This window comes from Pempheris klunzingeri, chromosome 18 (assembly GCF_042242105.1).
Source record: "Pempheris klunzingeri isolate RE-2024b chromosome 18, fPemKlu1.hap1, whole genome shotgun sequence".
In the NCBI taxonomy this organism is placed as follows: Eukaryota; Metazoa; Chordata; class Actinopteri; order Acropomatiformes; family Pempheridae; genus Pempheris; species Pempheris klunzingeri.
The window spans coordinates 9,973,886-10,000,957 of NC_092029.1; the positions used below are offsets into that span (position 1 = coordinate 9,973,886).

General features: G+C 41.0%; 1 protein-coding gene across 1 annotated transcript; it reads left to right on the plus strand.

Annotated features, from left to right (window-relative positions):
* Positions 1-5,186: 5,186 nt before the first annotated feature.
* Positions 5,187-25,713, plus strand: pinx1 (PIN2 (TERF1) interacting telomerase inhibitor 1). Its single transcript, XM_070849195.1, has 7 exons — positions 5,187-5,215; positions 5,690-5,799; positions 5,931-6,023; positions 6,782-6,863; positions 7,370-7,459; positions 11,542-11,624; positions 23,927-25,713. Exons 1-7 carry the CDS (start codon positions 5,197-5,199, stop codon positions 24,629-24,631), a joined length of 1,182 nt encoding a protein of 393 aa, XP_070705296.1. The 5' UTR covers positions 5,187-5,196; the 3' UTR covers positions 24,632-25,713.
* The last annotated feature ends 1,359 nt before the right edge of the window (positions 25,714-27,072 follow it).

Genomic DNA, 27,072 nt, shown 5'->3' on the forward strand with positions numbered 1-27,072 from the left:
TCACTGACTGTGTTGGAAGAGTACATATTGAATTACATTGCAGACTGAATACAACATGGACTGACGGTGAAAAACACTAAAATCTTGGAAGTAAATCAAATGTTTTAATGGTGAATGTGGCTAATGTGTGAATATGATTAACAGTATTCACAGTGCACATTTTGGATAATTCAATCTTACCCTCTCCTGCCTTCATATTTCATATTTATTACACCCCAAGTCCCATATTGTGGCAGCAAGTGCAGTAAGACTCAAATCTAAGCATGAACTTTCACTGACCTGTCTTCCCTTGTTCATATTTTCTCCACTGTGTGTCTAACTGATGCAAATATTCAGATGTATTTCCCAGAAATGATTTAGCACACAGCAGTGGGGGTTAATTTTGCAGGCAAACATGTATACTGATGAGACTGTTTAAGTCTTAGTGTAGTCAGATGGCACAAAAAACAAACCCAGATGAGAAAATTTTCCTTGTCAGCACATCAATAAATGCACTAAACCCGATGCTGCTGTTTGTCTCTTCACCGAATGGGATATTAAACTGTGACCCTGAGCAACCCAGCGTCCTTCATTACACGCTTGATTGCCTGTCTTCAATTTCTATGAGTCAGTAACTGCAGCTGTTCCGGGTGACCTTGTTCGGTTTTGTTTCGCAGTCGTTTCGCAGAGAGAAATGAGCACAGAGGGACCACAGAGTGCCTGAGATTCGCTTCATTCAGCTGAATTCAGTGTTAAGTAAGGTGAGGCGCCTTTTCCATTTGGTGTCAATCATGAGCCACTGAAACTGAAGAGCACGCAGGATACAAACACTCCATCAGCTGCCATCACTAATTAACATCTCTCCTCTGTGAATGTGTGTCAACAAAACTGCAGGTGCACTCTCAGGTTGGAATGAAAACGATCATTTTCTCATTACAAATCTCAACAAACCTTCAGAAATTACATGCAGGCTTTTCACACATCCCTGCAACCTCACCAAGTCAGAATGATTTCACGCTGTTCTCACACACCGGATTGGCGCAACAAATAATATCATCTTTGTTTTCCTAAAATTTTGCAACTTGCATAATGGGGGAAGACAAAACAATGTTAACACTTCATGGACATGGACTTAGAGTACATTAATTATACTAAACATGACTACAAAAGTTAATCCTGTTACTTAAACTGCAATTTACACTTGTAGTTTTTTTTTGTTATAAAAGTGGTTCAGTTCACAAAGACAGATGGGACAATTAACACAGAGCCAAATAAGCCACACTATTTGTGTTTAAGTCCTTTTTTAAGTAAGACTTCATGTGTTTTCTGGTCTCTTTCATATGGAGCATTGCAGTTTGTCTACCATCAGGAGCTTGGGAGCAATTTGGAATTGCAAATGAAAATAAATATTTGCACTGGATTTGCAATATTCCAAAATTAGTTTTAGTTCAGTTTTCCTGAGGTTGGGAACAGAGTGTCTTTTTTGTGAATGTAAGAGTAAGTCTTCTGTGGACTAATGCATGGCTGAAAAATCACCTATGTCTTTCAGGATTTACAACACATATACACACATGCGCAAGCAAATGCGATGCACACATGCAGTCCAGTTTCAGAGGTGAAATATTTCCATGTCCAAATTTTCCTTTGGATTTCTGTCGTAGAATTTGGCTGAACATGTGTATCTCAGAGACGAAGCTTTGCACAAAGAGGCACTGGAGGGTGGTGGGGGGAGGTGTTCTCGAACAGAAACAAAGCAGCATGTGAGGTCTGCACTTTCTACTTATTTTTTCTCCCTCCACTAAGGGAAACCTTGGCTGTTATGTAAGACGTCTCCCTGGGTGTGTGCACACACTCACAGGCCCGCCTCCCACCGGCCAATCAGGGAGCTCCCTCTGTCGCCTGGGCCCCAATGTTTTGTCCGTCATCGTGTAATAAGATTCGCACAGTGTGCAGCCGCTGACGTTGGGTCGGGGCAGACGGTGAAGGGTGAGACATGAAGAAGGCCGGGTTTGGAGGGTGGGGGTGGAGGCAGTGGGCCACAAACGCCATAACACTGTGTCCCACAGCTGTTATTCCACATGGAGACCTGTTGCCATGGTAATAGAGCCCAAGACCTCCACCACCACCCTCCTCCCACCCTCTAGCCTCAGGAGAAACATAAAGGCCTACTGTATATCACTCCCTTACATTTACAGGACTTTAGTCTCATTTGTGACAGTGTTTCACCATTACAGACAGACAGATGAGCGATTTGTCAAAACACAAACGTCCTTTTTATTGTGTCACTGGGGTGTAATGCCTTTATATCTTATAATTTTACATTTTTATGCTGCTAAGAACTTATTTTTTTGTTTGTTTAGGATATGCTTTTATAGAGCATGTAACACATATTTCACTGCTCCAGTAGTCTGGAGAAGCTGATGCTGTTACGATTAGAAAGTGAATTTTGATTCAATGATCATTGTCACATTTATGAGCTCTACGGATCAATAATCCATGAGTTATAAATTCGAATTGATGTTTCTGACCTGGTTTGACCTTTACATTGAGAGTTTGAACATTTGACCCGAGCATGCACAAGCATTTTTTAATCATTTTAAATCAGGCTAGAATGGCTATAGCACACAAAGAAGAAGAAGAGGGACGGTGAGGTGAGGTGCAGTGATACCACAGAATATTACGAGCTCTATCGTAAACTTTTGAGGAAGACACTCCGGGTGAGTCAGGATGACAATATTCACTGTCACTGATCCCTTTCAGGCCTCTGACACTGTTACACAACCTCGCCTTAATCTCATGCTTGTGGTGGTAATTTTAACCACAGATTTGGGGTCAGATTAGAGCTTCACACAACTCTCCCTTGACCATTGTAGAAACAAACTGATGTCTGACTCTGGAACAGCGGATGTGATGATTTTGTTCACTTTAATCCAATGTGTAAAACTGTGATGTTACAGGACGAGACTCTATGGCGTACAAGATTGTTAGTGTTTATTGATCTGTGAGTTCTGTATTCAGTCCATGCTGTCTATGTTTACTCCAGTTGTGTTTTCCAGTTGTAAAAGAGCAGGTTGAGCATTTAAACAAATACGCTTAAGAAAATGTAGGCAAGGATGTATTTACCACATTAGGGGGCTACATTTGTGTTCAAATTCAATATTTTATTTCTGAATTTGTTGATTAGACTCAGATATAGGCAAGATACTATGGGTGAATAACATTTTAACCAATAGAGATAATCATGAAACTCCCCCAACTGATTAGTTACATTAAGACAATTATTTTTTGTATTACAAATTTCCTGAAGTTTTATGTCATTTTATGGTCCACAACAGAAATATGAACACTGGATAAAGGCCTTTAAAATAAAGATAAAAGTCTTTGCAAAGGATATTTTGGATATCTTTTTTAATCACACCATAAATTAACACATTTTTGCCAGGTTTTTGAGAATAAAATGTTATATAGATCAAGGTATGAATGATATATGAACAAACCCATCCGTAAAACTCTTCAGAATATAAATTTAGAAATATAGACGGAAAGTTTGGTGTGTGTAAGTGCTGTTGAAGTAGAGATTTCGTATTTCAGTTTCTGGATCACAATTTTCCCTGTTATGATACCATAAGTAAAACTTTCATTATCAAAGTCTTTACTCACTTTTTACAGTGAGATAAACAGTTAACGGCTCCCTCTCAAGGCAAACAACTCCTGAAGGTGACCTCAGTCAGCCTTTTTTAAATCCTGGGTGTGATCTAGAGCTAAACAACAAACTTCTTCTGGGACTATTTAGCATAAATAAATATCACGTCCATGTCTTGGCCTTGGGCACACAACACTGGCCTCATATCAAGATGAAGGTTTTTTTCCCTCTGATAGGGTTGTTAAATGTTCCCAGAAAGCTTTTATAACATATAAGTAACTCAAGGACACTCAGTCGCAGCCGCCGCTTAAAACTGCAAAGTAACCACCCACGTCTGCCATTGGAAGGATTTTTGACTTTCACAGCACTTAATTGTAATTAACTAATTGAATGAAAACACGCCAGGCTCCACACTATAACCCCCAAATAACAGCTAGTGCTCTACTGTTATTGCTGCTACTGTTACTGTCTTTTATCTGGTAGCTGTTGCTTTCTAGTTATGGCTTGGTTCAACATTTCAGTGACAGCAGTTTCTTTTGTGGTGGCTAAAATCTTCAAGTGCTTTTTGCTCCTGTTTTAGACTGCAATTGAGTTTGTTGGCAGCAGAAGAACTTGTAAAAAACGAGATAATTTAATGTGAATAGCCCATTTGGAGCCATGTTCACATGATGATGCTCATCTACATCTTTGTTCCCATAATTTAAAGCAGCATCTCAGCTCTCTTCATTATATTGAGATGCTCACGATCGCTTGCGGTTCTGCTTTTTCTGCCAGAACAGTAAGCAGCTTTTTACCCAGATCTGTTGAAATGTGACCTTGGACAGCAAAGGTTTGGCACATCACATGCATCAGTAAAAACATTATGACATTGGCTGCAGGTAACAGGACCATGTTATGCCATACTTTGTTTGAGTTGGGCACATCATAGTTTAGTTATGGGTGGAGCTTCAGTAATTACTAAATACCGCAAACATAAACATGAATACCACATACATCATTACTGACAAAAGAATCAACATATATATTAGTAGGATTTAAAAAAAAATGTTTGATCCATTTCTCACGATGATGTATGTGGTATTTGTTTTCATACAAATTGATTGGAAATGATGAATTTCAAATGAATTCAAAAAATATTTTTATGATGATATATTGTATATAATATTATTGTTTACACATGAATAATCCTTCCATCTACTAATAACTAATTTAAGTGTCTGTGTATAAATAAATGATATTTTGCAAACATTTATGGTACTAGCCATATTTTCTTGTGTCTTTCTTGACAGTTTTGGCCTCATTGGACCTGGTGGCCCAGCACATGTAGCATGTTTTCATGCTGTGGCTGTGGCGCTCTCTGTTGGCGAAAATCATCACTTGCTGTGATACAAATAAAAGAACGATCATATTAAAAGTTAAAATAAAACACATTCATCTGTATGGAATATGCCACACAATAGATATATTTTTACCAGGACATCTTTAACAACAAACAACGAGGGTTACACATATTTTATTCAGGCATTTTCTGGGAAGCCTACTCGACTTTCGTCAAGCTGTTTAAGGACCCCAGGATGTCCATGCTTGCTGAGCGTACGTACATTACTTCTACGGTTTTATTTGCTTTTTCCTTGTTTCTTTTTGTGTATTAATAGGTATTTATGATATGTGTGATCGCAAACAACCGCCGCTACCAGCTATTGAGAAAGCTTCTTCCGAAAACATTCAATTTTCCGTATTTGTTAAACTATTCGGGTAGCTAACATTAGCATTAGCTACAGCAGTCTGTGTAAACACGTGCTGTCTATTCTAACTGTAACTGCAGCAACTTGCCATCATTTTAGCTGAATGTGTTGTCCTCAATGGAGAATATTTTGTTGAATTTACATGCTGATTTAAATGAACTTGCTGTAAACGGTGACACATTGGTCTCTCGCCGAATAGTAGAGAGTTGGATAAAAAGAAACTGGCAGCTGTCTGTCACTCTGTTTACATGCACATGACACCTCATGTCCTGTTGTTTTATTGGATTACTGTTATGTAATGATGTCTCTGCTCTCTGTCCAGCCCGGAGGAAACAGAAGTGGTCTGTTGACCCCAGGAACAGCACCTGGAGCAACGATGACTCCAAATTCGGCCAGAAGATGCTGGAGCGAATGGGCTGGTCCAAGGGCAAGGTGAGTGTGCTAAGGAAGGATCTCCACTGTGTCAGGCTGGGGCAGCAGAGGTGGTTTCTTTAGACACTGTCAGTGAATGGATGAGCTGTTGAATATCTGTCACATGTTATGTCCTCTCTTCTCCTGTTTAGGGCCTGGGCAAAACTGAGCAAGGCTCCACTGACCATATCAAAGTCAAAGTTAAAAATAACAACTATGGTCTTGGAACCAGTGCCAACTATGAGGTCAGTACATTTGACATTTAATACAGATTATTAGATTATATTAATTATATTATATATATTTTATATCATTATATATTATATATATATATTATATATTATATATATTAGATTACATTTCTCACAGGATTATTAGTAGATAAGTACGTTTTAATGCTTGGGAACAGTGCATTTTTATGTGATGTGATCGGGTGTTTTTAAACTGCTTGGACAACAACCATTGCAGTCTCAATAATTAAAATTATTTGACTACAGATTTGAAAGACAGTCTTACTATACAAATATTAAGACTGTCCCCTTTAATACATGATTTCAAAGAACTATAGTAATATTAAGTTAGCATGGCAGTCATTTTTCCAAGGACTGACACAATGGTTCAAGTTGATATTAATATTTATAGGTAACAACCTTATCTCATGCAAACATTTGCACTTCTACATGTATTATATCATTTTGGTGCTTTTTGGTTTTATCGAGAGGAATGTCTGATATTTAGCAGACCCTCATTGATATAAACAGGTTACTACGAGTAACACCAGTTACTATAACGCAGTTCAACAGCCCCACAAACTGCTTCCTCCAAAATGACCATAAAGTTAACTTACAGACAGACTGAAAGACAGTTTCAACAAAAACTGAACACAATAATCGTTTTGACAGTGGATATTAATCTTCCATATAACATAATTTGACACTATGATATGATAATGTCAAATAGAAGTGTCACAGTTCTGTTGTGTTGAGATCTGCTGTGTTTGCAGGACAACTGGATCGCCCACCAAGATGACTTCAATGAGCTTCTGGCTCAGCTGAACAACTGCCATGGTCAAAACAGCAGCACTGGTATGTACGAACAGCAAGTGTTACAGTGTGTAACGTGTATATGCTGCAGTGTCTCCAAACGGGTTGTGAATTATTTTGTGGTGGTTAACATCACTGGGTGTTAGTGTGAACAGTGTCACTTACACTTCACAAACCAATGTCTCTTAATTAGGTGGGTAGTAACATAGATTACATTATTCACTAGAGTTGACACTTGCATTCAGTTGTAACTGTCCCAACACTGTGGCAATGTGTCTTACTATGCATGACCACCAAATTACTATGTAGCTTTTTCTGCTTGGTTGGTCCATCCGTTGGACAGTAGAGGGTGCTGCACTGCAACATTTAGCAGAGACAACATCTGGATAGAGTCACTGTCTCACATTAAACGTCTTCATTATCGAAAACAAAGCACATACAGAATACTGTTCTGACCCAGATGGTAAAGATGTGCATTGATAATGAACATGTTGAATTTATAGCTACATGCGGTATTGTTTTTAATAATACTGTCTTATTGTCCGTAGAACCTCCACCGGGGGAGCCAAAAGGATTCAGTTTGGAAGAGAAGTCCAAGACCTCCAGAAAGAGGGTGCATTACATGAAGTTCACTAAAGGTGGGTTTATGTTTTGGCAGAGACCACGGGGATAAACATGGCTCAGGAAGATACTAATTGTGCACACAGTGTTTTCTTTTCTCAGTCTCACCTGGCTTAACTTTTGAAACTGCATCTGTATTATCATGTCAGCCAAACTGCTTCCAATGTTCACCACATAGCAGAAATTGTCCTCCATTTCCTTGCAAAATTGCATAGCAACCTCTGCATTTTTTACAGTCCACACAGACAGCCTCCTTTAACCATGGCTGATCCTTGTGCACTTGGCTCAGACCACAGATGCTGATCAGAGCTCTATCAGCCTGTGCTGGGTCAGTCGGCCCGGTCAGTGCTCGGGGAGGCTATTAATAACTCTTCCCTTTACTTTCATTACTCCTTTACACGTCAGGAAGTCAAGATTTGCTGGTCAAGGCCAGTACACCGATAGGCACGAGGAGGAATTTAGTGTTCAGGACCAGTGGAGACCAAAACGAGTAACCAGTAACCTATATTTTATTGCTGAGTCGCTTTACTTGAGCATGGAGCATAGTTGAGTGATTACAGGCACAATTTCTTAATAAGATTGTCAGGGTGTGTATTACTGTTGGTGTTTTGTGTGCGAGTTAGATGTGCTATTTTTAAAATGTGGCCAATGTGGATTCATACAGGGCTGTATTTTATTACAGTAAATCTGCAAGTTCTCTTGCAAGAAAGTCGTGCAAGCTCATGAAATATTAACATGTGTTAAAGTAATTCGTCTGTAATAGTTTTTGGTATTGGGTTCAGATGTACGTCAAGAGGTCAGCATACATGGGAAAACAAAATATCTCAACTTTTGCCTCACCTGGAAGAGCCTGTTACATTTTACGTCATTCAATAGCAACTTCCTGTTTCCTGTTTGGGGCATCTGGCATGTCCATTTACTAGCCCCCCAAAAACAACTCCTCCCAGGGGCTGCGTGACCCATTAGATGACCCTGCCTGATAAAACGTGGCCTCGGTCTCTCCCTCAGACCCTCTCACCCTGTTTTTGTGATCTTAATTTGGCAGGAGCCAGAAAAAGATCTTGTCCCCAATGGATTAGATGCATCATTCAAGGGACACTTTAGGTGTGTGATGATGACTCCAGTTTTTCTTGTTTTCCTCTGGATGCTCTCCTTTCTAGCCTCACCCTCCATACATACGTTATTAGTCATAGAACTCCATATAAGAGCCAATTTTCCTACTCGTGCAGAGGCACCTTTGGCTCAGTTGGTGTATTGCGAGTCTGCATCGGTTTGCTGCTTTGATTGTGAATGCATCCGTGCCGTTTCCAGATATCACGTCACATTGTTTAAAGGTACCTCACGGCACAATTTACCACATTTGCTTTGGGAATCTGGATTTGTGGCTAACTAATGTGTTTGGAGAATGCTGTTCTTGATTGCACCATAATGTTAACTTTGTGTCTTTCACTAAACTGTGAGCTTATTGAACTGATACACTTCTATTTGGACCCCTCTATCCTTACAGCTGTTCCCCCACCCCAAAGTGCCACAAACAATACCTTGCTCAAGAGTTTTGGCCAGTCACTTTGGCAGCCATGTTATGTTGTTCATCGCTGGACATTAGTGTTTACTGTGCACTCTGGCCTCTTTTATCGCCTTTTGAATTAGGATACACACACAACTAATAAAGTCTGATCCCGCAGGGCTTTAAGTTCTAATCCTTTTGAGGAGATTCCTTCTATTGTCACCGCCAGCTGTTTATCAGTGTCAGGGGAAGCTGAAGAGCAGGTAGCATATGACACTACTCCTGTCAAATGAAGACATTTGCCATCCTTTCAGTGTCTTTATTTTCTCTTACAGAAAGCAGAGAAGGAGATCATTTAGGCGATGAGAATGTTTTCACTGGAAATTCAATCTTAAGCCAATTTGTGACTCTGGCTGCAGCAGAACTGTCAATTCAACTGTCTTTGGTTACACGACACCATTTTAACCCGTTTCTTCTCTTGGATGCCGCAACCGTTGTCATGCAACAGAAGAGATGCAGACACTCTTGACTCTTAATGTAATTAGAAACCTGTTGAGTTCTCCGCCTGCCTTAAGTGGTCTAACAGGCATCCGCTTCCAGTGCACTTTGACTGTCAAACTGTCAATTATGAGATGTTTAAACGTTGAAATTATGTACGGTCCTCTCACAGTGGCAGGCAACAGCCACATCAAGTCTTATTCAAAAACATTTTTTTTTTTGTTTAATTCTTTTAGAATTATCTCCTATTGTCATTGCCATACTGCATCCAGCTTGTGGCCTGGTTTGGCGTGGCCAACCAAAGGGTTACCTGGCAACATGTAAGCGACCACGCCTGCTTGCATGCGACGGCGGCTTCCCTATCTGTGAAGCTGTTGCCAAGATAAGGCTTTGGTAATAGATTTAGCGCTGCTAAGCTTGTTACACGAGAGGTTGAAAAAGTCAGGTACTACTCTAATAGTTCTGGATGTGCAGAGACTGTCTGTGATCAGGCAAAGGTCAACCATTGAATGTACCATGAAATACCTGATTTCATATCCAGTCAGATAAACAAATTGTAATACACTTTAAAATTATAGTATTTTCTTACTAAACTCACATGTTAGTTGTGTTTATTAATTTATTAATGATTGGTTAATTGCCCTTTATATTAAATCTGTGGCTGTGAATCATGGCTGCAAAAAATGTTGTGGCCACAGTAGCATCTGAGAACCTTCCAAACATCTCCCTCTCTGGCTCAGTGCAGGCCTCCTCTGCACTCTCCTGCTTTTTTTTTTTTTTATTGATATCCTGTTCAGGCTGGCTCCCTCACTGCCAGCACTGAGGATTGATGGCCTTTGTTTGTGGGGAAAGGCACCAAAATCTCCGCTGCTTAGGTCCCGGGCCCACAGCATAAACCAGTAACCCAGTTTTAATTGCTTCCTCCATCTATCACCTGTCACGGCAGCAAGGGTGGTTGATGCAGAATTTAACTACAGCCCTCCATCCTTTGCTCTGTCTGGCTGGCTTTATCGCAGTATTTGAGCTTTTAACAACAGATTTTTGCATTTGAGAAATTATGACTTACCACATGAACTACAACATATTGTCAAGTTAAAGAGCTGAGGGCCACTTGGATGGAAGATCTTCATTTGTTTCCCCCCCCCAAAAAATATCACAGCTGCCTCCAGTTTTGTGGTAAACACTCACTTTATTTTACATCTTTAGGTATTTGCGTGTTTCTCCGTAGAGTCTTAGTGATTTGTTGGTCTGGTTGGACTAGTTGTCTGCATTGACAGTTGTTTCCATTTCAACCGTGTCCTTGGAAACCAGCATGTAACACTTTCCACTCCACGTTGCTCATGCTTCATCCTGCTTAACGGCATTTGACCACCTTTTGAACGTTAAAGGGAAAATCAGGGTGAAGCTTCTTTTTATCAGAGCACTGTTATTTGCACTTTCACCTTAAAGCCTGAGGATTTTGACAGGTACTTCCTCATCCAAACAGCAGAAAGGTCAGATTGGGCATAATTTTACGTTTGACCTGAGTTCACTAGACGACAAACACCACAGGCCCCCCTCCTCATTTATTTAAGTTTTCAACGTACTTTCTTGGTTTTACTTCTTAGACCTGCATGTGCAGCGACTTTCAAAGCCAAGAGTAGGGGAGATAGAGGTTTAAAAGCAATAAATAACCAAATGTTATCAGAGCCCCGCTGAAGGAAGAGGATGCAGCTGTACGAACAGGACCCGGGCTTGAGACAGACGACTGTGTGCTTCAGGAGTCTTTGAGGCCCGGCTTGAAAATGGGAATCCGGAGGCGTGGCGTGGCAGACCTTGTCGGAGGTTTATTTTTCTTTGCCGTTTTATCCCAAGAAGCAAACCACGCACACCTCCCCTCTCTTTACTCCAGAGTCCACCTTTTACCCCCAAACATATACAGACACACAAACAGACTCATGCTTTCAACAACAACTTATGTAAAATAGTTGCCCTTAAGATGTCGGCATTTTTGTTTGTATTTGGGAAAAATGAGAGCAATAGAGCCCAAAAAACAAGCAATTTTTAATTTTAAAGTGAGTTTTAATTTATGTGTGTTTTTCCCCTTTTTTTTAGGCAAGGATCTGTCCTCCCGTACCGAAAGTGACCTTAACTGTATCTTTGGGAAGAGAGGAAGATCTGCCAAAGACCAAGAGCAGGTAAGGGACATGAAGATTAGTTACGTTCTCTACAATTACACAAAAACAACCTAAACATAAAAAGTTCCGACACAGATTCAAGTTCATAGTTGAAGGGCTCGACAGCACTGTGGTCTTTCACAGACTATCTGTAGTTATCTAACAAAAATATGGATCATGACTACAATATCTTTAATGATTGATTATATGCACTAATTATTTAGAAAATATTCCTTCTTCAAGGTCTAAATTACTCTTTTTGCAGTGAAACAGTTGTTTTTTTTTAAACTGATTTCTCTCAGCCCACTTCAATGTCAACTGTGCACTGGGGGTGAAGGTAACATACCTCTGGCCAGGTGGCTCAAGCTTATCTGCCTCTGTCTTGTTAATTAAGGATGACCACTGGTCCTGTTGCCTCCATCAGTCGCTGCGGTGTCATCTCATCCTTCTGCTTCTGCAGTGCCTAGCTCCTGAGCAGCCTGTGGCCCCAGATTAGCCATGTCACAGCATGCAGCTTTAACAACGCCAACAGGCCACTGATGGCGGCAAGAGCACCTAAATCCAGTTAAAGGATTTGCACTCTTACCCCCTACTCCTCTCTTCGCACATCGTCTCTTTTCTGCCTCTGTCTTGGAGCGCTCACATCAGGTGATTTATAATGCCATCGGGCATTATTAAAGGCAAACCAAAATTGGGGTGAGGTGCGCAGAAATCTGAAATGATGACGCTTGCAAAAAAAGTTCAGTTTTTGCTCTTGGCATTGGTGGTCGGTCACTTCAAACGTCACTTTGCCATTTGGCGTTATGCTGGCTCTCATGATTTTGAAATGTAGCTTGCAGGTTCAGACGGATGCAAGTTGCATTTCAGGCTCAGTAAATTCCTTTGGCTTACTTATCAAAAACAAAACTTACTTAATAGATGAACTTGGGTTTGGTCTCTTCCACAGTGCTTGAGTTATTATTGCTAGTGGCTGAAATTAAACATGAGCAACTTGCTATGCACTGGGGCTGCAGCTCACAATTATTTTCGTTGATTGTTTTCTCAATGAATCTATTAGTTTTTGGTTTAAAAAATGTGAAAATGAAAAAATCAAAGCCCAAGATGAATTCTTTAATGTCTTGTTTTGTCCACAACCAAAGATATTCAGTTTACCGTCATAGAAGACTAAAGAAACAAGAAAATATTCACATTAAGGAAGCTGGAATCAGACAATTTTGACTTAGTTTTTCTTCAATCAACTTGAATAATTTTTTTTTTAATCGACCAAACCAATTATCAAAATAGTTGGTGATTAATTTAATTGGCAACGGCTCTACCGTTCATCAAAGGTACAGTTGAATTTATTTAGAATTGCATCGCGTTGTCCATGAAATGATTATTATAAGACATGAGAGGCGACACAGAACGGTTAGTTATTTGATTATGAATTGATAGACCTTTTACTAAGCTGGTATTTTTGGTGTCTCAGGTTCTGCTGACCCCATACAGAGCCAGAAGGACAATGACAAATGTAGCTTTTGGACTCCCAGATACAGCAAAGCCTCTTGCTGGCTCCCTCCGTTTATCTCAAGCATTTAGCTTGAAGAAATTGGCATCTTAAAAACCCATAAATTGCACGAGAAAAACCTTCTCTATTCCCATGCAGGTACCGAGCCATAACATCACAATGGCTGCTGCTCCCTTGTTGATTAACATTGGAAATGCGAGCAATACACACCATCATTTTCTCCCTAATCGTTTGGTTATGGGTTGTTATTTTTCAGCCAGGAGGGACACCATTGACCATATCGAAAACACTGAACACAATTACAATGGCTTCCCATGAGGCCTTGTGCTAAAGCCCAACAACATCTGAGGTTACTGGGAAGAGGTAAAGAGGGTGATGGACCAATCAAGCTGTAGGCATTGTGCAGGATCTCCAGTGATTGTATCCGTGACACTGCCAGTGACCCTCGGCGCACCTTGATCTGTGTTTACAGTACTGTTGAAGCACAAAACACACTCTACAACGTACACGCATGCAATAATCTCAATGCCCCAAAGTGTTGTATTCCTAAGCAATGACTATATCAACATGACGAGCCTTGGTTTAGAGTTGCAGTTGATTAGCACGGGTTTCCACAGGCAGCCACCAGTCGCATTATCACATATCTGCATCCTGACAAGGTGATGCCAAGACAACTTGACCAAATCTGGATCGGTTTCTCCAGAACTGCCCTCCTTCCCGCTCATGAATCTTCTTGCACTTCATCCACCACCCACTGCTGTCTCCCCAGCCTCCCCTCCACCAGTCCCCCTCTGCTGGGGTTTTCCTTCCTCCGCAGTGATGTGCTTCCTGCTCGCCTCTTATCGCTGCACACAACGCTCCCCGAAACGCAGACAGGCAGACACACACATTCGCACATACACAGTCGGCTGTCCCACAAGCCTCTGTTCTTCAAAGGATGTGTTGAAAAGACCATGTGTGCACAAGGGACAAATTACTAACCTCTTAATATTAATTTGGTGCATACAGGCAGCCGTCAAGTCTCATCCATTACCATGTTTCACCTGATTTACTGTTTTCAAACTATATTTAGATGTAAACCTCCAATCCTCACAGTAGAGCTGTGTGGCAGGTTAAAATCTTAAAAAAAAAAAAAAAAAAGAATTAAGTTGACTTTGAATTGAAAATTTTAACATATGATGTATTTTATAAAAATGTCTTTAAGTTGAAACTAAAACGAAGCAGGAGTGCTTTTGATGGTCTTCAAACAACCACCGATGCACTTTGAAGCATGAGGGGGGAAAAAAGACAATAACTGTAGTACGGTAGCTGTGTGACATTAAAATGTCAGAATGCCAGGTCAGACTACTCAATGAAAGACAAGCATTTATTGAGAAAAGCTCTTATATCGTATTTGAAAAGTATCGTCACCATTAACTACGATGCTTGTTAATAAACACATAATTAAATGTACACCTGATAAACGTTATACAGGTAGAATTTATTGGAAGCTGTGTTGTGTCGCTATGTACAGGTGTACATAAAGTGAGTTATACTTGTTAAATGCAAACCATTATCATCAAGATTAATGAATGACCATCATTTCACCCATAAGCTCATTCCACCTTACTGTGTAGCCACCTGAAAATGTATGCTTAAAACCATTATTTACTCTCCCTGACCAGTGTGGGTTATCCAGCTGTGGTGAAGCACCTGTCCATCTACATGGCTCCCTGTTATCCATCACCCATCCCACGCTTGCGAGCCCCCTCCATCTCCTGCCTCCTCTTGTGCCCCTCAACACAATTACTCACAGCATGACAAACGACAGGCTCTCTCTGCCGAGATATCAAAAAGCCCCGGCCACTTCTAAATGAAGGCACTTTGGCAGCCCTGTGCTCCCCGTGCTTATCGGCGGGCGAGCAGTGCCCCTGGCCGTCCTGCGTCCCCCTCTCCTTCCCCCTCCTTTTCCACCACCGTGCCCTCCTCAGGGGGTTTAGTTAGGGGAGCCACATGGAGGGCCAGCCCGGCTTGATTTATCTCCCTTGCCCCTCTGCCCGGCCACTCAGGCAGGCCGAAAGAGCCGACGAGGCTCCAACGGGCCTCAGCTCGAAAGCCCGGCATTAGCTGAAATAAACCATTCTGCCGCCCAGTGAAAAATGTCCTCTGATTGGCTAATTAATCAGTCAAAGGGGAGCGACGCGGCTTGTGACTTGAGGGACCCAAGCGGGCGACCGCAGAGGGCCTGCTGATAAATAGACTCCCCGCCGATTCATACATCAACAAAAGTTAGTCATTTTTTAAAGCCGCCAGCTCAGATGAAAGGTGGAAACAAGCCATAGTTTTATTTTTCCACCTATATTTCTTTCTGCATTTCTTTTTTTTGAGGCTTGTGTGTTTTAAAGACAAAAAAAAAACGTTTTTTTTCCTAATTTATATGATATTATGATTGTAAAATATCAATGAATGCCAGTGTCTAAGTACTGGCATTCATACTTTGTCATTGTTATAAGTGTAAAAATTTGATTTCAATATTTCCTTTTTTTTTTCTTCAGTTTTTTAGATGTATGTCCTGTTAATTTAAGACTCTCTAGCCAAAATTACTATCATTTTACTCTACCTTAATGCAATCACTGAATTGAATTTCCAGCTTACCGATTCAGCCTCTTGATCAGGACGGTAAAAAAAGTAATATTCAAGACTACAATGAATCACGTTTTGGAGATATGACGAGTTGACTGTTAGAAACATCAATATTGTAACAATATTGACCCATTCATTAGTTCTGTACTCCTTAAAAATATCATGGAAGAAAAATGGATGCGTGTAATTTGGAACAAGGCTTATTTTGACGTCTGAGCCCTCCAGTCAGACAGTTGGTATGGTGCACCCCGCTCTCGGGTCAGCGTGACCCCTGCGGCCTCTCCCACTCCCACTCCTGCTCAGGCACAAAGGGCCGAGGATCAAGCCTCATCGGGTGGCACCTGTTGCAAGTTTTCCTGCCCACGCGTCTTCCACATGAAGGATCGCACGTCAGCAGGGGCTCCCACGATACCATCATCTTCAGGAATATGGGACAGGGGCAGCGCGGGTTGGGGGCTCGAGCGTTTGGCAGATGCGTCGGCAAGGCGCCAGGGAGCCGATGGGCGGAGTCGAGCTGTGAAAGTTTGCTGACAGCGCAGAAGCAAAATGGCTTTTCGGAACAAGAATTATCAACAACTCCATTATGTGTTTCCTTCGCAAGTTGCTACTGAGGCCTGTGCGCGGTAAAGTTGGTGTTGAATTTTTTAATTGTCAAAATTATCAAGAAATGGATGATTATTGTGGATAAAGGCTTGAAAATTGTCCCATAACATATATCAGTTAAGACAAATCCCTTTATTTTGCCACAGGTTGAATTTTATTACTACAGTGTAAATAATGAACAATTGTTAATAATTGATCATTGTTGCCTTGGAGAGTTTGCGGCTAAGACTGTATATATTCATGCAGTATATATGGCAGCTTTGGTTTATTTCGCTTGTATTCTTCACAGGGTTTATAGTGTGTCCTCAGAGTACATTAAGAGGATTATTTTTCACTGACTGAGTTCCACTTCGTTGTATAATTGGCGTTATAAATAGAAATACTACATCAAAGCAGAGAATTTCTTTTTGGCTCAGTTGTCCATCAACCTCTGCATTGATCTGTTGAAAGGGGAAGCTGGTGTAAACGTGCTTCGTCGCAGTGTGGTTGCCGCACTTTGAATAGGCCGGTGCACTCATGCAGGAGCATGAGTGCTGCGCTTATTGTGAAACCGAGTAGCTCTAATTCATTCTCAGATAACATCTAATTGCCTCATGCAAAAGCTCTCCCTTTCTTGAGCATGGTTGTTGACAGGCCCTTTTGCTTCTACCGCCAAAAATACCAAGACCCGCCAAGTAACCCCCCTCCTACAAAGGCACACACACACCACACATTTACCACCTACCTCCCTGGCAGTTCAGTGGACTGCTCCCTCCTGGCCATGCCAGCTCGCTGACACTTACAGATTAGCGCAGGACAAAAAAGAAAAAGCGGGCGTCCGTCTCTTAGTTACGGGCCTAAACTAGAATACAAGGGGCCAGGGTAATTACCGCCTGGTGAAGCTAACCGCCCAAAGATTTCCAGCCCTCTCGGCTGTTTACAGCCACCGACTACCATTTAATCACTGACTCTTTAATCTAATAAATCACAGCTGGGGAAAATAATCACTGTATCTTCCCTCTCTGGGGTTGGGGTGGGGGCACCCCTATGCTCTTGAGGGGGGCATTGTCGGCAAGCGTTTGCAATGTTGAACAAGCACAGGGCAGTCACGCTGCATACATAATGTTGTCTTCATTTGTTACTTATGATAAACGTTCTTGCACAGGGCACAAAGTGCAATTTTTCAAAAACCATTTTTTTGTGTTTTGTCTTAACTACACACAGAAAGTATGCCTTTAGCAAAAGTATTGCTTTGTGAAAGCTTCTATGTGTGGCATTTAATTTACGTCACTTTACAGTTTCTACCTTTTGTTAGTCTGTGTAGATATTATTTCTGTGGAGGGCAAAGATAAATATTAGTATCACTTCAGAGGCAGTGACATTACTTAAAAATATTGATGTCAACCAAAGGGTTTGCTTATTTACCAGGGAATAAGGTATCCACCTGTTTTTCTGTCCGCCCACATCAGGCTCATGAAGGATGGGCTGCTGGACTTGTGTGCTCATCAGGGAGAGACAGCTGGCTAATCAGGGCTTGATCCATAGACCTTGCGTATCGCCAAATTTATTATTGTGGCAGGACAATGAGGGCACACTCATGCAATTACAGACCCAAACCAATATTGGCTGGAAATTATTGAAAAAAAAACAGCAAGTAATGCAAACAGGCAGTTTTTTAAGAAAATAAATGGGCAACTGCAGCTTTCACAAATGCTAATTAACGTAAGCAAGAAGGTGACTTTATAACTTTTGACTAGCTGATTGTTAAGACATAACTCTTAAAATATGTCGGTTTTAATGACTTTTTTGTAAACTTCTCAACCCTACATTTTAGTCTTGCACAATACAACCACATTGCTTTCTCTGTTATTTTTAAACCCGGTTGTACATTCTGACCCCGTCACTGTTTGGTTTGGAGCTGTTGTGAAATGGCCAATTGAAAAATACAGTCAACAACACCAAACACCTAAATTTTTACCTGGTTGCGGTATTAGCCAGGTTGTAATATGAAATGTTTATGAATGAATTGTTTTATCTGTCACTTGATTAGTGCATAAAAACCTCCCACACAGTTACATTCCCCAGTTTACTGGGAAACTGGCCTTTTAATATATCAATACTTTATTCGACATTTTACAGGACCTCCGTGATCATGATGATGAGTGGATGGATGTGCAATTAGGAATTGATTGATAACGTATTGAATTAATGCCACAACAATTCAACATTCTTAAATCTTTTTTAAGGTCGGTCAGTCAAAAATCTAAGACTGAGTTTCTGGATACTCCTTATTCCTTATTTTCTAACACTTCAAAAACACAACAATGAATGATTGGATTTGATTTGACTCAGAGCAACAAAAAGAATTTGTGCTCACGTTTGACATTTCATGTCGAGCCCATTGGTGCTCACATATTAGCCTTCAGTGTTGTAAATAAAAACATTAGGAATGTCCCGTGTCTGTCCGGATAAGGATCGATCCTGGCATTTAATGGATGGACCGTTTACAGTGTTACGACACATCGCACTCTGACTCTAGCCAGTTGTAAAAGAATTCTCCATTGTGCTCTGTTAAACATTGCTAAATACATTACAATTGATTGAGTGGCATTGCGAACAAATTAACAGCAGCCGGTTTGAGTTAATTAAATCCACACTGACTGAGTGTCAACAAGTGGTGCAAACAGAGTTATTATATTTTTAGGGACATTTTACAGGTTAATATCCTGGTCAGTCCACAACATATTCATACTGTCATGCATCTCTCTACGCATAATATGCAACTCTATCGGCTATCAGGAAAGCCTGAATTGTTGTTCTGATTTACTGTTACGGTAGACCTACTTTTGTGTACTCTTGTATTTAATTAGTTATACTGTGAAGCTGAATAAATTCCAAGAATTATTGAATTGGACTCAGTATTGGCCAAGCCTTTATTTAAAAGGTCTTGGATTGGGAGCAGAAATCTTATTACTTAGGTCATCCCGAAAAGTACTGAGAATGTTGTTTCTACTTCAGGGCTGCTCACACAGAAATAAGTAGACATAAAGTAGCATTGTTTGTTTCGTAAAGGTTTTAGATCAAGTCAGTTGTCAATTAATTGAGTAAAGTTTAAGAAATTTCTCTGCTGATCTTGTTGGGTGAAAAAAGTTTGACATGCACTCTAGTGAACCTTTTCCACCGTCTCTCTGCTGGCTTGATTGACTCTCCTCCTGAATATGCTGGCCTCGGTATCTTGGCACCCTGGCACGTTTTGCCGTTGGCTTTCCATCGGTTACATTAGCACGGAGAGATAGAACTGGAGTGTCTTGAAGGAGGCGGCCTGTTGAATGTCTTCCCACCCTCTTCTTTTCTCTGGGACCCTCTGCGGGCCCTCCCTGTGTTCCTTGCTCAGCCCCAGCCCCCGCCAGGGGAGAGAGCGGAGCAGGAAGGGCCCGATAGCCAGCCAGACCGTTCCTCTGCCGAAGGAGTCTTATCTCAGAACTGCACACAGTGCACTGAGCGCATCCTTTTCCTGGGGTTCTGGGCCCGGGCGGCGGAGGAGGAGGTGGAGGAGGAGGAGAAGACATGGCTGGATATAGGTGTGTTCTCCAACCCTCCACTCCTCGGCCACACTGTGTTGTAGCCTGGGACTGTCTTTTCAATCATTCTCGTCTAGTTCCAGCAATTATGTAAACTGATTTTATAAATTGGTTGTCTCCTGTCTCAAGGTGTATGTGTTAGTTTCATGCAAATCTCTTTTAAAATGCTGCAATTACAGGAAGTCAACATGGCTTTTCAAAATTTTGGTTTAGCATTTGAATAGTAAAACGTTACGTTACATTGCTTTTCTCTTTAAGTATCAGCAGTCCAGTAAATAGAAATCCCTTTGCCATTTATATCTTGTGCCATGAGAAAGTTTGAATTACCTTCACTATGCACTGAATTCTTAGTCTCTTGTTGCCATGGCTTCACCTAACCACTTCAATGAGTAAATCTAGTCCCTGTGGAAATGTAGAAATGGACTGCAAACCACTGCTGAAGAATAAACAACCTGAAGCTATCAATGACAACAACTCAAGTCTCTCTGCAGTTGCTGATAAAAAGTCTTAAGTAATTCTCTTCACTGCGAGCAGGCCACGTGCAGGAAGTGTTGTGACTGCCAGGAATGTAAGTATTACTACAGTAGTCTTCCTTAATGTTGCATAACAAAAACTTTTTCAGATTCTTAAGAAATAAAATGTCACAGGTCTTGAAGAAAATGAAGGTCAGTGCGACAGAAAAGAATCTCAGATTTTTGGTTCATTAAAACTGAACAGAAGCTTGCTAGAATATCGATACTGCAGTGCTTTTGATATTTGATATTATAAACTAGTAAAATGGCTTTTATTATATTTTCTTGACTATTGCATCGTTAAAATATTTCATCTTGAAGCTCGTGTTGGGTTACGTATGCTCTGGTCTGAGGATATATTGTCCCTCGTCTGCTGTATACTATATGATGTGGCAGTCACACAGAGAATGGCGACTGATAATAACAGGCCAGAGAAAATAACACACACACATGGAAATGGGAAAACAAGATCTCAAACACTACAGCAGAGTTGTTTCTTGGTAACACGTTGCCCTCAACACCTGCCAACAAAAATCTCCAGGGCTGCCAGTAATGCTGCCTGGATCTGTAGAGTTATATACATACTGTACGTGTGTGTGTCCAGCTTGTGCTCAGCACAGCACTTTCCCTCCCGTCGGATCAGGGTCTAATGGAGATCCCCAGGCAGCGAGGAAGAACCACATACCAAGTTCCAGCCACCACCACCCCCCCAATGAAAGGAGATGTTTCTCTCTGTCACTCTCTCCTCTTTTTTTTTTTCGCTCATTCACCCTCTTCCTCTCTTGAGAGTAATTTCACAGGCAGTTCTAAAGTGGCCCCCAGCCATCTTCCCAAATCCCAGTTACATGTTGTTTGGCGCTGTCAGCTCTAAGCCCCATCTCCACTCTCCCAAGCAGAGAGGATGCCATTGTGCAGTAACAGGGAGTATAGATTTTCTCTGGGAAGTTGGAAAGTTTTGTTTAATGGCACCTCACCTGAAGGGCCTTATCCCCCCTTGTTAGAAGTTGGGGTTCTTTCTAGTTGAGGTCTTAGGTGGCAGAAAAACTTTGTTGCCCATTTGAGCACCTGCCTTGTCATTTAGCCTCAATCATGTGCCTCATGACTGTGTGAGGCTTCTGAATCCATCCTTTTTTACATGTCGTGCAGTAACTCTTGCAATAATCAAATATGTTAGATTTTTGTCAGAACTTAAATTTTCATTCATAAATTATAGCCCAAAAATAGAACATCTCAACTCGGGTTATATTTGCAGAGAAATCATTTTTTACCATCTCAATCAATATATTAGGCTGCAAAAACAATGGTTGATTCCCTCATGGAAAAATATTGACTATGAAAAGCCTTTTAGTGGGTTAAGACAAATAGCTTGAAGGGTTTTACTGAGGTCCCTGGTGGCTAGTTTAACAGAAATGAAACTTTTGGTATATATGGATGAATATATACAGCAGGGGTATTCGATTAATATTCAAAGAAGTCCATTTAGTGGAAATGTCTTCAAGCAAAGGTGCAGAACATCATAAGATCTAACTTGTGTTAGGTTTCAGGGCTATATACACATGCATATTGCCATTTTATTAGGTACTCCTATCTAAAAGTAATGCCATCAGATATAACAGCCCTGCAATAAGTCCTCCTCCGTGGAGGTTATGATTTTCAGTTTGTGTTGAGACTGTTGTAGAGAGGTGTAGATTCAGCTGTATGGTCGTCTTGGAAGATGTAGTTTATGGTGATGTTGAACTGTACTGTGTTAAACAGAGAGGTGTCTCTACTGTTTTATACTGGCAGGCTAAACAACAGAGTTCAACAGCACCACAAACTACATCACCTCCAAAATGACTATACAGTTGAATCTACACTTCTCTAAAACAGTTTCGACACAACCTGAACTTCACTGATAAATAAAGGTTCTTTTTTCGTTTTAAGTACAATAGGGGGCTGCATTTGAAAATACAACACAGGATTTATCATACTGGGCTCTTAGATCTTTTATTTTCTGTGCCCTCAGTGCGGATGTTAGTGGGTATGTCTCACAGTGGCACTTCACATTGCTGCTTCTAATGATAATGAGTGTCGGAACATATGAGACGTACTGATTTTGAGCTGCCCGTGGGAGACTGAACATGCAAGAGTCTGTCCATTCTTGATTAAAAGCTCTGCTTTTGCCCTCCACTTTTCTGTTTTTAAAGTGCACCTTGTGAAATTACTTTTCTCTCACTCACTTATTTCTCTTTCTGGAATGCACTGATTTGATTGGCTGTGTAGATGATTTATAATGCATGCGTTTGGTCTTAGTTTCTTGGGCCGTTAAATCAGTGCCGTAAAGCCAAGAAAAGCTGCGCCAGCTAAAATGGAAATGCTTCATGAATATTTAGTAATTCCCACTAATTTATCAGTTATAGGATAGGACGGCGTTTGAGTTCAGCCCCTCACTGTGGTCTGCATTAGTTACCTCAGACATCACTCTGCATTTCCATCTATACAGGTCCCTTTAGATCTGTTCCGATCTACATCCGCATTGTTTTACCAGCCCATCGGTTAGCTTGTCTATCTCAATCAGTGTTGGGTCAAAGTAGTGTAATCTTAATGTAAAAGCTTAAAGGTCAAACCGTGAGGTGACTCGGCGCAACACAGTGCTTTCAATTCATCTCTAATCTGTAGGGTTTGAAAAATGCCGTCCACTTCAGCATCTCTGAGGTAACACACAGAGCGGCAGTATTGTTTAGTGTGACTCTCAGGAGGAGCTTCTGCATTCTTCCCGACAAATCATTATGCATTGAGTAGGCCATTAGGAAAATGAAGACAAATGGGTCGCGGGGTGAGGTGACAAATTGTTCATGCTGTAGAGTTAAAAAATCCAGACCGTGTTGTACCTCAGTTGTAAAGTTGGCCCTGTGTAGTAATGAAGCCAAAAGGTTGGAGAGGTGACTTAGTGGCTGGAAAATTCACCATTTGTGTTAAAGGAGAATAGTTTACTTAACCAATTATAAGCATTTCCGAGTATTCTTAATGTGACACAAAAAGTTATATTTAATAACAAAACAGTGCTGAAGTGTCAGCGGGTGAACTGAAAAAAATCTCTCGTTGAATGTCAACACTTTATTTATGAAATAAGGTCTGTTTATAAGCAAACGTACTATTGTTTCACACCAGAATGCTTTACAAGTGAGGAGCTGTTAGAGAGGGATGACAGCTAAGGAGCTGACTGTGCAAGGACACACAGCTGGATGTGTGGAGCCACATAGTGTTGGAGAAAGATGATGATAAATGTCAGATGTGAAGCGGTTGGGTCTGTGATGCTTATTTTAAGGGGATCCTTTAACACCTATTGTTACATCAACATCCTATTTTGGGGTCTTTTCACTCACCAAAATCTGTCTGGTTAATCTCTGCACGATGATTGACGATCACTTAAGCTCCTTGGTCCACCATTGTGTGCTGTCTATTTCTGTGTAGATTCTCTAAATGCTGCATTAAATCCATACTCTGTGTTTTTTGTGTTTTTTCTTTTTTTCGGTCTAGGAGAGCAACAGCAGCGAATCTCAGGATGAGACGGAGGAGAATTTTACTCCTGCTCCCTCTGAACTGGACACAGAGTCCATCACCAAAACCGTGACAAGTACCATGACAATGCAGGAATATTTTGCACAGCGAATGGCTCAGCTGAAGAATGCTCGTGGACAGGCCCAGACTACAGCACCCTCAGCGGACGTCGAGACATCAGGTCCGTCTGAGGAACCCAGTCCATTCCACAACAGCAACGATGACTCAGAAGAGCCCAAAAAGAAAAGGAAGAAGAAGAAGAGCAAAAAGTCAGTAGATGAGCTGGAAGTTGCAGAAGAGAACAGTACCGAGCCGATCGTATTAGAGGGTGATGAGGACCAACAGCAGGAGTGTCCCGGGAAGAAGAAGAAGAAGAAAAAGAGGAAAATGGCCGAAAACGGAGGGACTACAATCGAGAACTGTAGCTCCACCTGTGGCGTGGCGCAGCACTGTGAGGAGCTTCCTCCGTCCAAGAAGAAGAAGAAGCATAAAAAACACAACAAGGACACTGAGGTACCAAATGGTCTCGAGCCAACTGAGGATCAAACTGTAGAGTCTGAAGTTGTTCACAAAAAGAAGAAGAAACACAGAGAGGAGGTGGACGATGTAGTGAAGGAGGAGTGGGAGGTGGTAGAAAGGAAATCCAAAAAGGACAAGAAAAAGAAAAAGAAACATCAAGAATAGGGTGGAATTAACACAACCGGCCTCCAGTTCCTCCAGTCTTTTAGGCTTCAGAGGGACTAAACATGATCACGGAGGCATGTATGGAGTAATTGCCTTAATGAGCAAATCAAATGTCTTGTGTACATACAATCTAATAACCTGTTTATAAAGAACACTTGGCTACAGTGGGGAGAAACTGGAGGTTAGACAGTTGATCACATTAAAAACCTTCAGGCTGCCCAGTGGAGCCACAAACTTGAACCGTTGACCATTGGGATACAGCAGAAGGTAAAACGCCTCGACTTTGAGAAGGAGTTTGACATTTACGTCTTTGTTCTCTTTTTCAGAGTGTCATGAGAAGGTCGATCCCACTCAGCCTTAGAAATGCTGGTAGGCTGATGTGCTTAGACCAGAGCCAGGTTAAGTTGTTCCCCCTGTTTCAGGTCTGTACGCTAAGCTAAGCTAACCAGCTGCTGGCCGTACCCTCATATTTAACACACAGACATGAGAGCGGCGTCAATCTACCCATCTGACTCTGGCCTAATGTCCCTAAAATGTTGAACTGTTCCTTTAATCTACAGTTGCTGTATCCACAGTGTGTAAAATGTATTAATACAGACAGAACTTTTTTAAATTAGACTTTTCCATCAAGTGGCAAGTCTCTTCTATGTCTTCTTGAGTAAAAACGGTGCAGAAAACCCCAAATTGTTACCGCACAATTTTAAAATGGTTATTTTAAGTTTTGCAAACAATATATCCAAATGATTTCCCCCAAAATATCATCATTTGGGTCTCATCATCTTGGCTGCATCGGCATTACTATTTATTAAAGCAACTTTTCACAGTGGATTTATTCTTCACACTGTTCATTAAAGTGGCCCAAAGACAGTTTCTGTCAATTGTGTGAAAACAAAAGAAGCACACAGAAAATCGTTGTCTTTTTGATGTTAAATGACGTGACAGGTGCGAATGAATGCAATTTGATGATGAAATCTGGAAAACTTTTGTCTGATTCGTTCATGAGCTGTAAGAAAACGGACAAACTTTGGTGCTTTAACAGGATCATATCACTTTTTAAATAAATCCAAATAGTCATGCATGCATGTTGATTGGTTGTTATTTTTTTCATAGGTGGAGCAAAATGTAGGTGAATGTAGAAAAGTGTTGAGGAGAAATAGATTTATTGTAACTGAGCACCGTATATCATCTGATCAGCTGTTGGTATAATCTGAAAATATACATAGATTTATACCTTCAGACGTGGCTTTCACAACAGTCACCATTTCCACTTCCCAATGTGTTTCAGGAGGTTACGAAATCTTTTCTTTGACATGACAGAAACTTGTTCAGCATTGAGAGTGTAGTATGAGTCAAAGGAGGAAAGAGGAAACTACAGCTGTGCAGTCTTGCGCGTCAAAACAGCACAGCATTCCTCTGCACTATTTTGGGTTTGGAAGTTTTGAAAAACACAACCTGGATTAGTTCATTCGTCATCCTACGATGGAAACACGGCCTGACTGTCCCTGTAAGCATCTCAGGTGTCTGTGTATTGTATTTCCTCCTATACTGAAGAGTCGTTCTTAGTTTCAGTTCAGTATCAGAAGAAAGAATAAATAAAAGTACAAATTAAGAAGAAAATATACAAGTATATTTAGAAGCTGAACCATTATTTATGCTAAATTAATTACAGGTTCAGGGGAAGCTGCATCATTTTATCAAATTTAAGTGTAATTTTAAGTGCAAACAGAATTTGGCTCTCCAACTGATGTGTTTATCATGTATGTTAAAAAAGCACTTTAACATTTCTCCTTTTGAAAATAATTTCAGTCACAGTATGAATATAATGTATAATTGCTCAACTGCCACCATTTACTTACACATTTACATATAATGCTCACTTTTTTTTTGAAATATTAAATTCTACATTGGCGTGTACAGCTACAATAGGTTATGCATGACAGAGAGAAAAAACTAATAGAAGTGATGAAGGTTTATCCTCATAATGCTCAGCAGTGGACTTTGTTCATAAACTGATTTGGGTGTGAACTTGCTTTAAAAAGTTGCCATAGTGAAATGTCCTGTCATACAGCACAAACAGAGAGACAAACCCTCCTCAACTCTCCAGTAGCCACATGTCTTTTACGCTGAAAGGGTGAACAACAGCAGGCTGATAGAGCTCCCACCCACACAGCGGTTAACACATGCAGCTATTACTCACTTCAGAAACCCCCAGCTCTGAGCTTTCACGTGCTTCACTCCAAATTGCAAATATAATGTAAAACTCTCACATCGCCAGCCTGCTGTCTGACTGTACTGTACTGTACTCACTCCTGCGTCTCCTCCAGCTCACATTTGCTCTGTTTCGCTGACTTTCACTGACTTCACATCAGCGTGACCCACATCAGAACAGCAAGAGCAAGTGCGGCCCTATATATCACCAATGTGCCTGCTCTGCGCACATT

Bases quoted from the DNA above. Each gene is read 5' to 3' on its own strand.
- pinx1 (XM_070849195.1), top strand. The intron at 6,864-7,369 runs GTATGTACGAAC...TATTGTCCGTAG, and splicing joins TGGTCAAAACAGCAGCACTG to AACCTCCACCGGGGGAGCCA. The intron at 7,460-11,541 runs GTGGGTTTATGT...CCTTTTTTTTAG, and splicing joins TTACATGAAGTTCACTAAAG to GCAAGGATCTGTCCTCCCGT.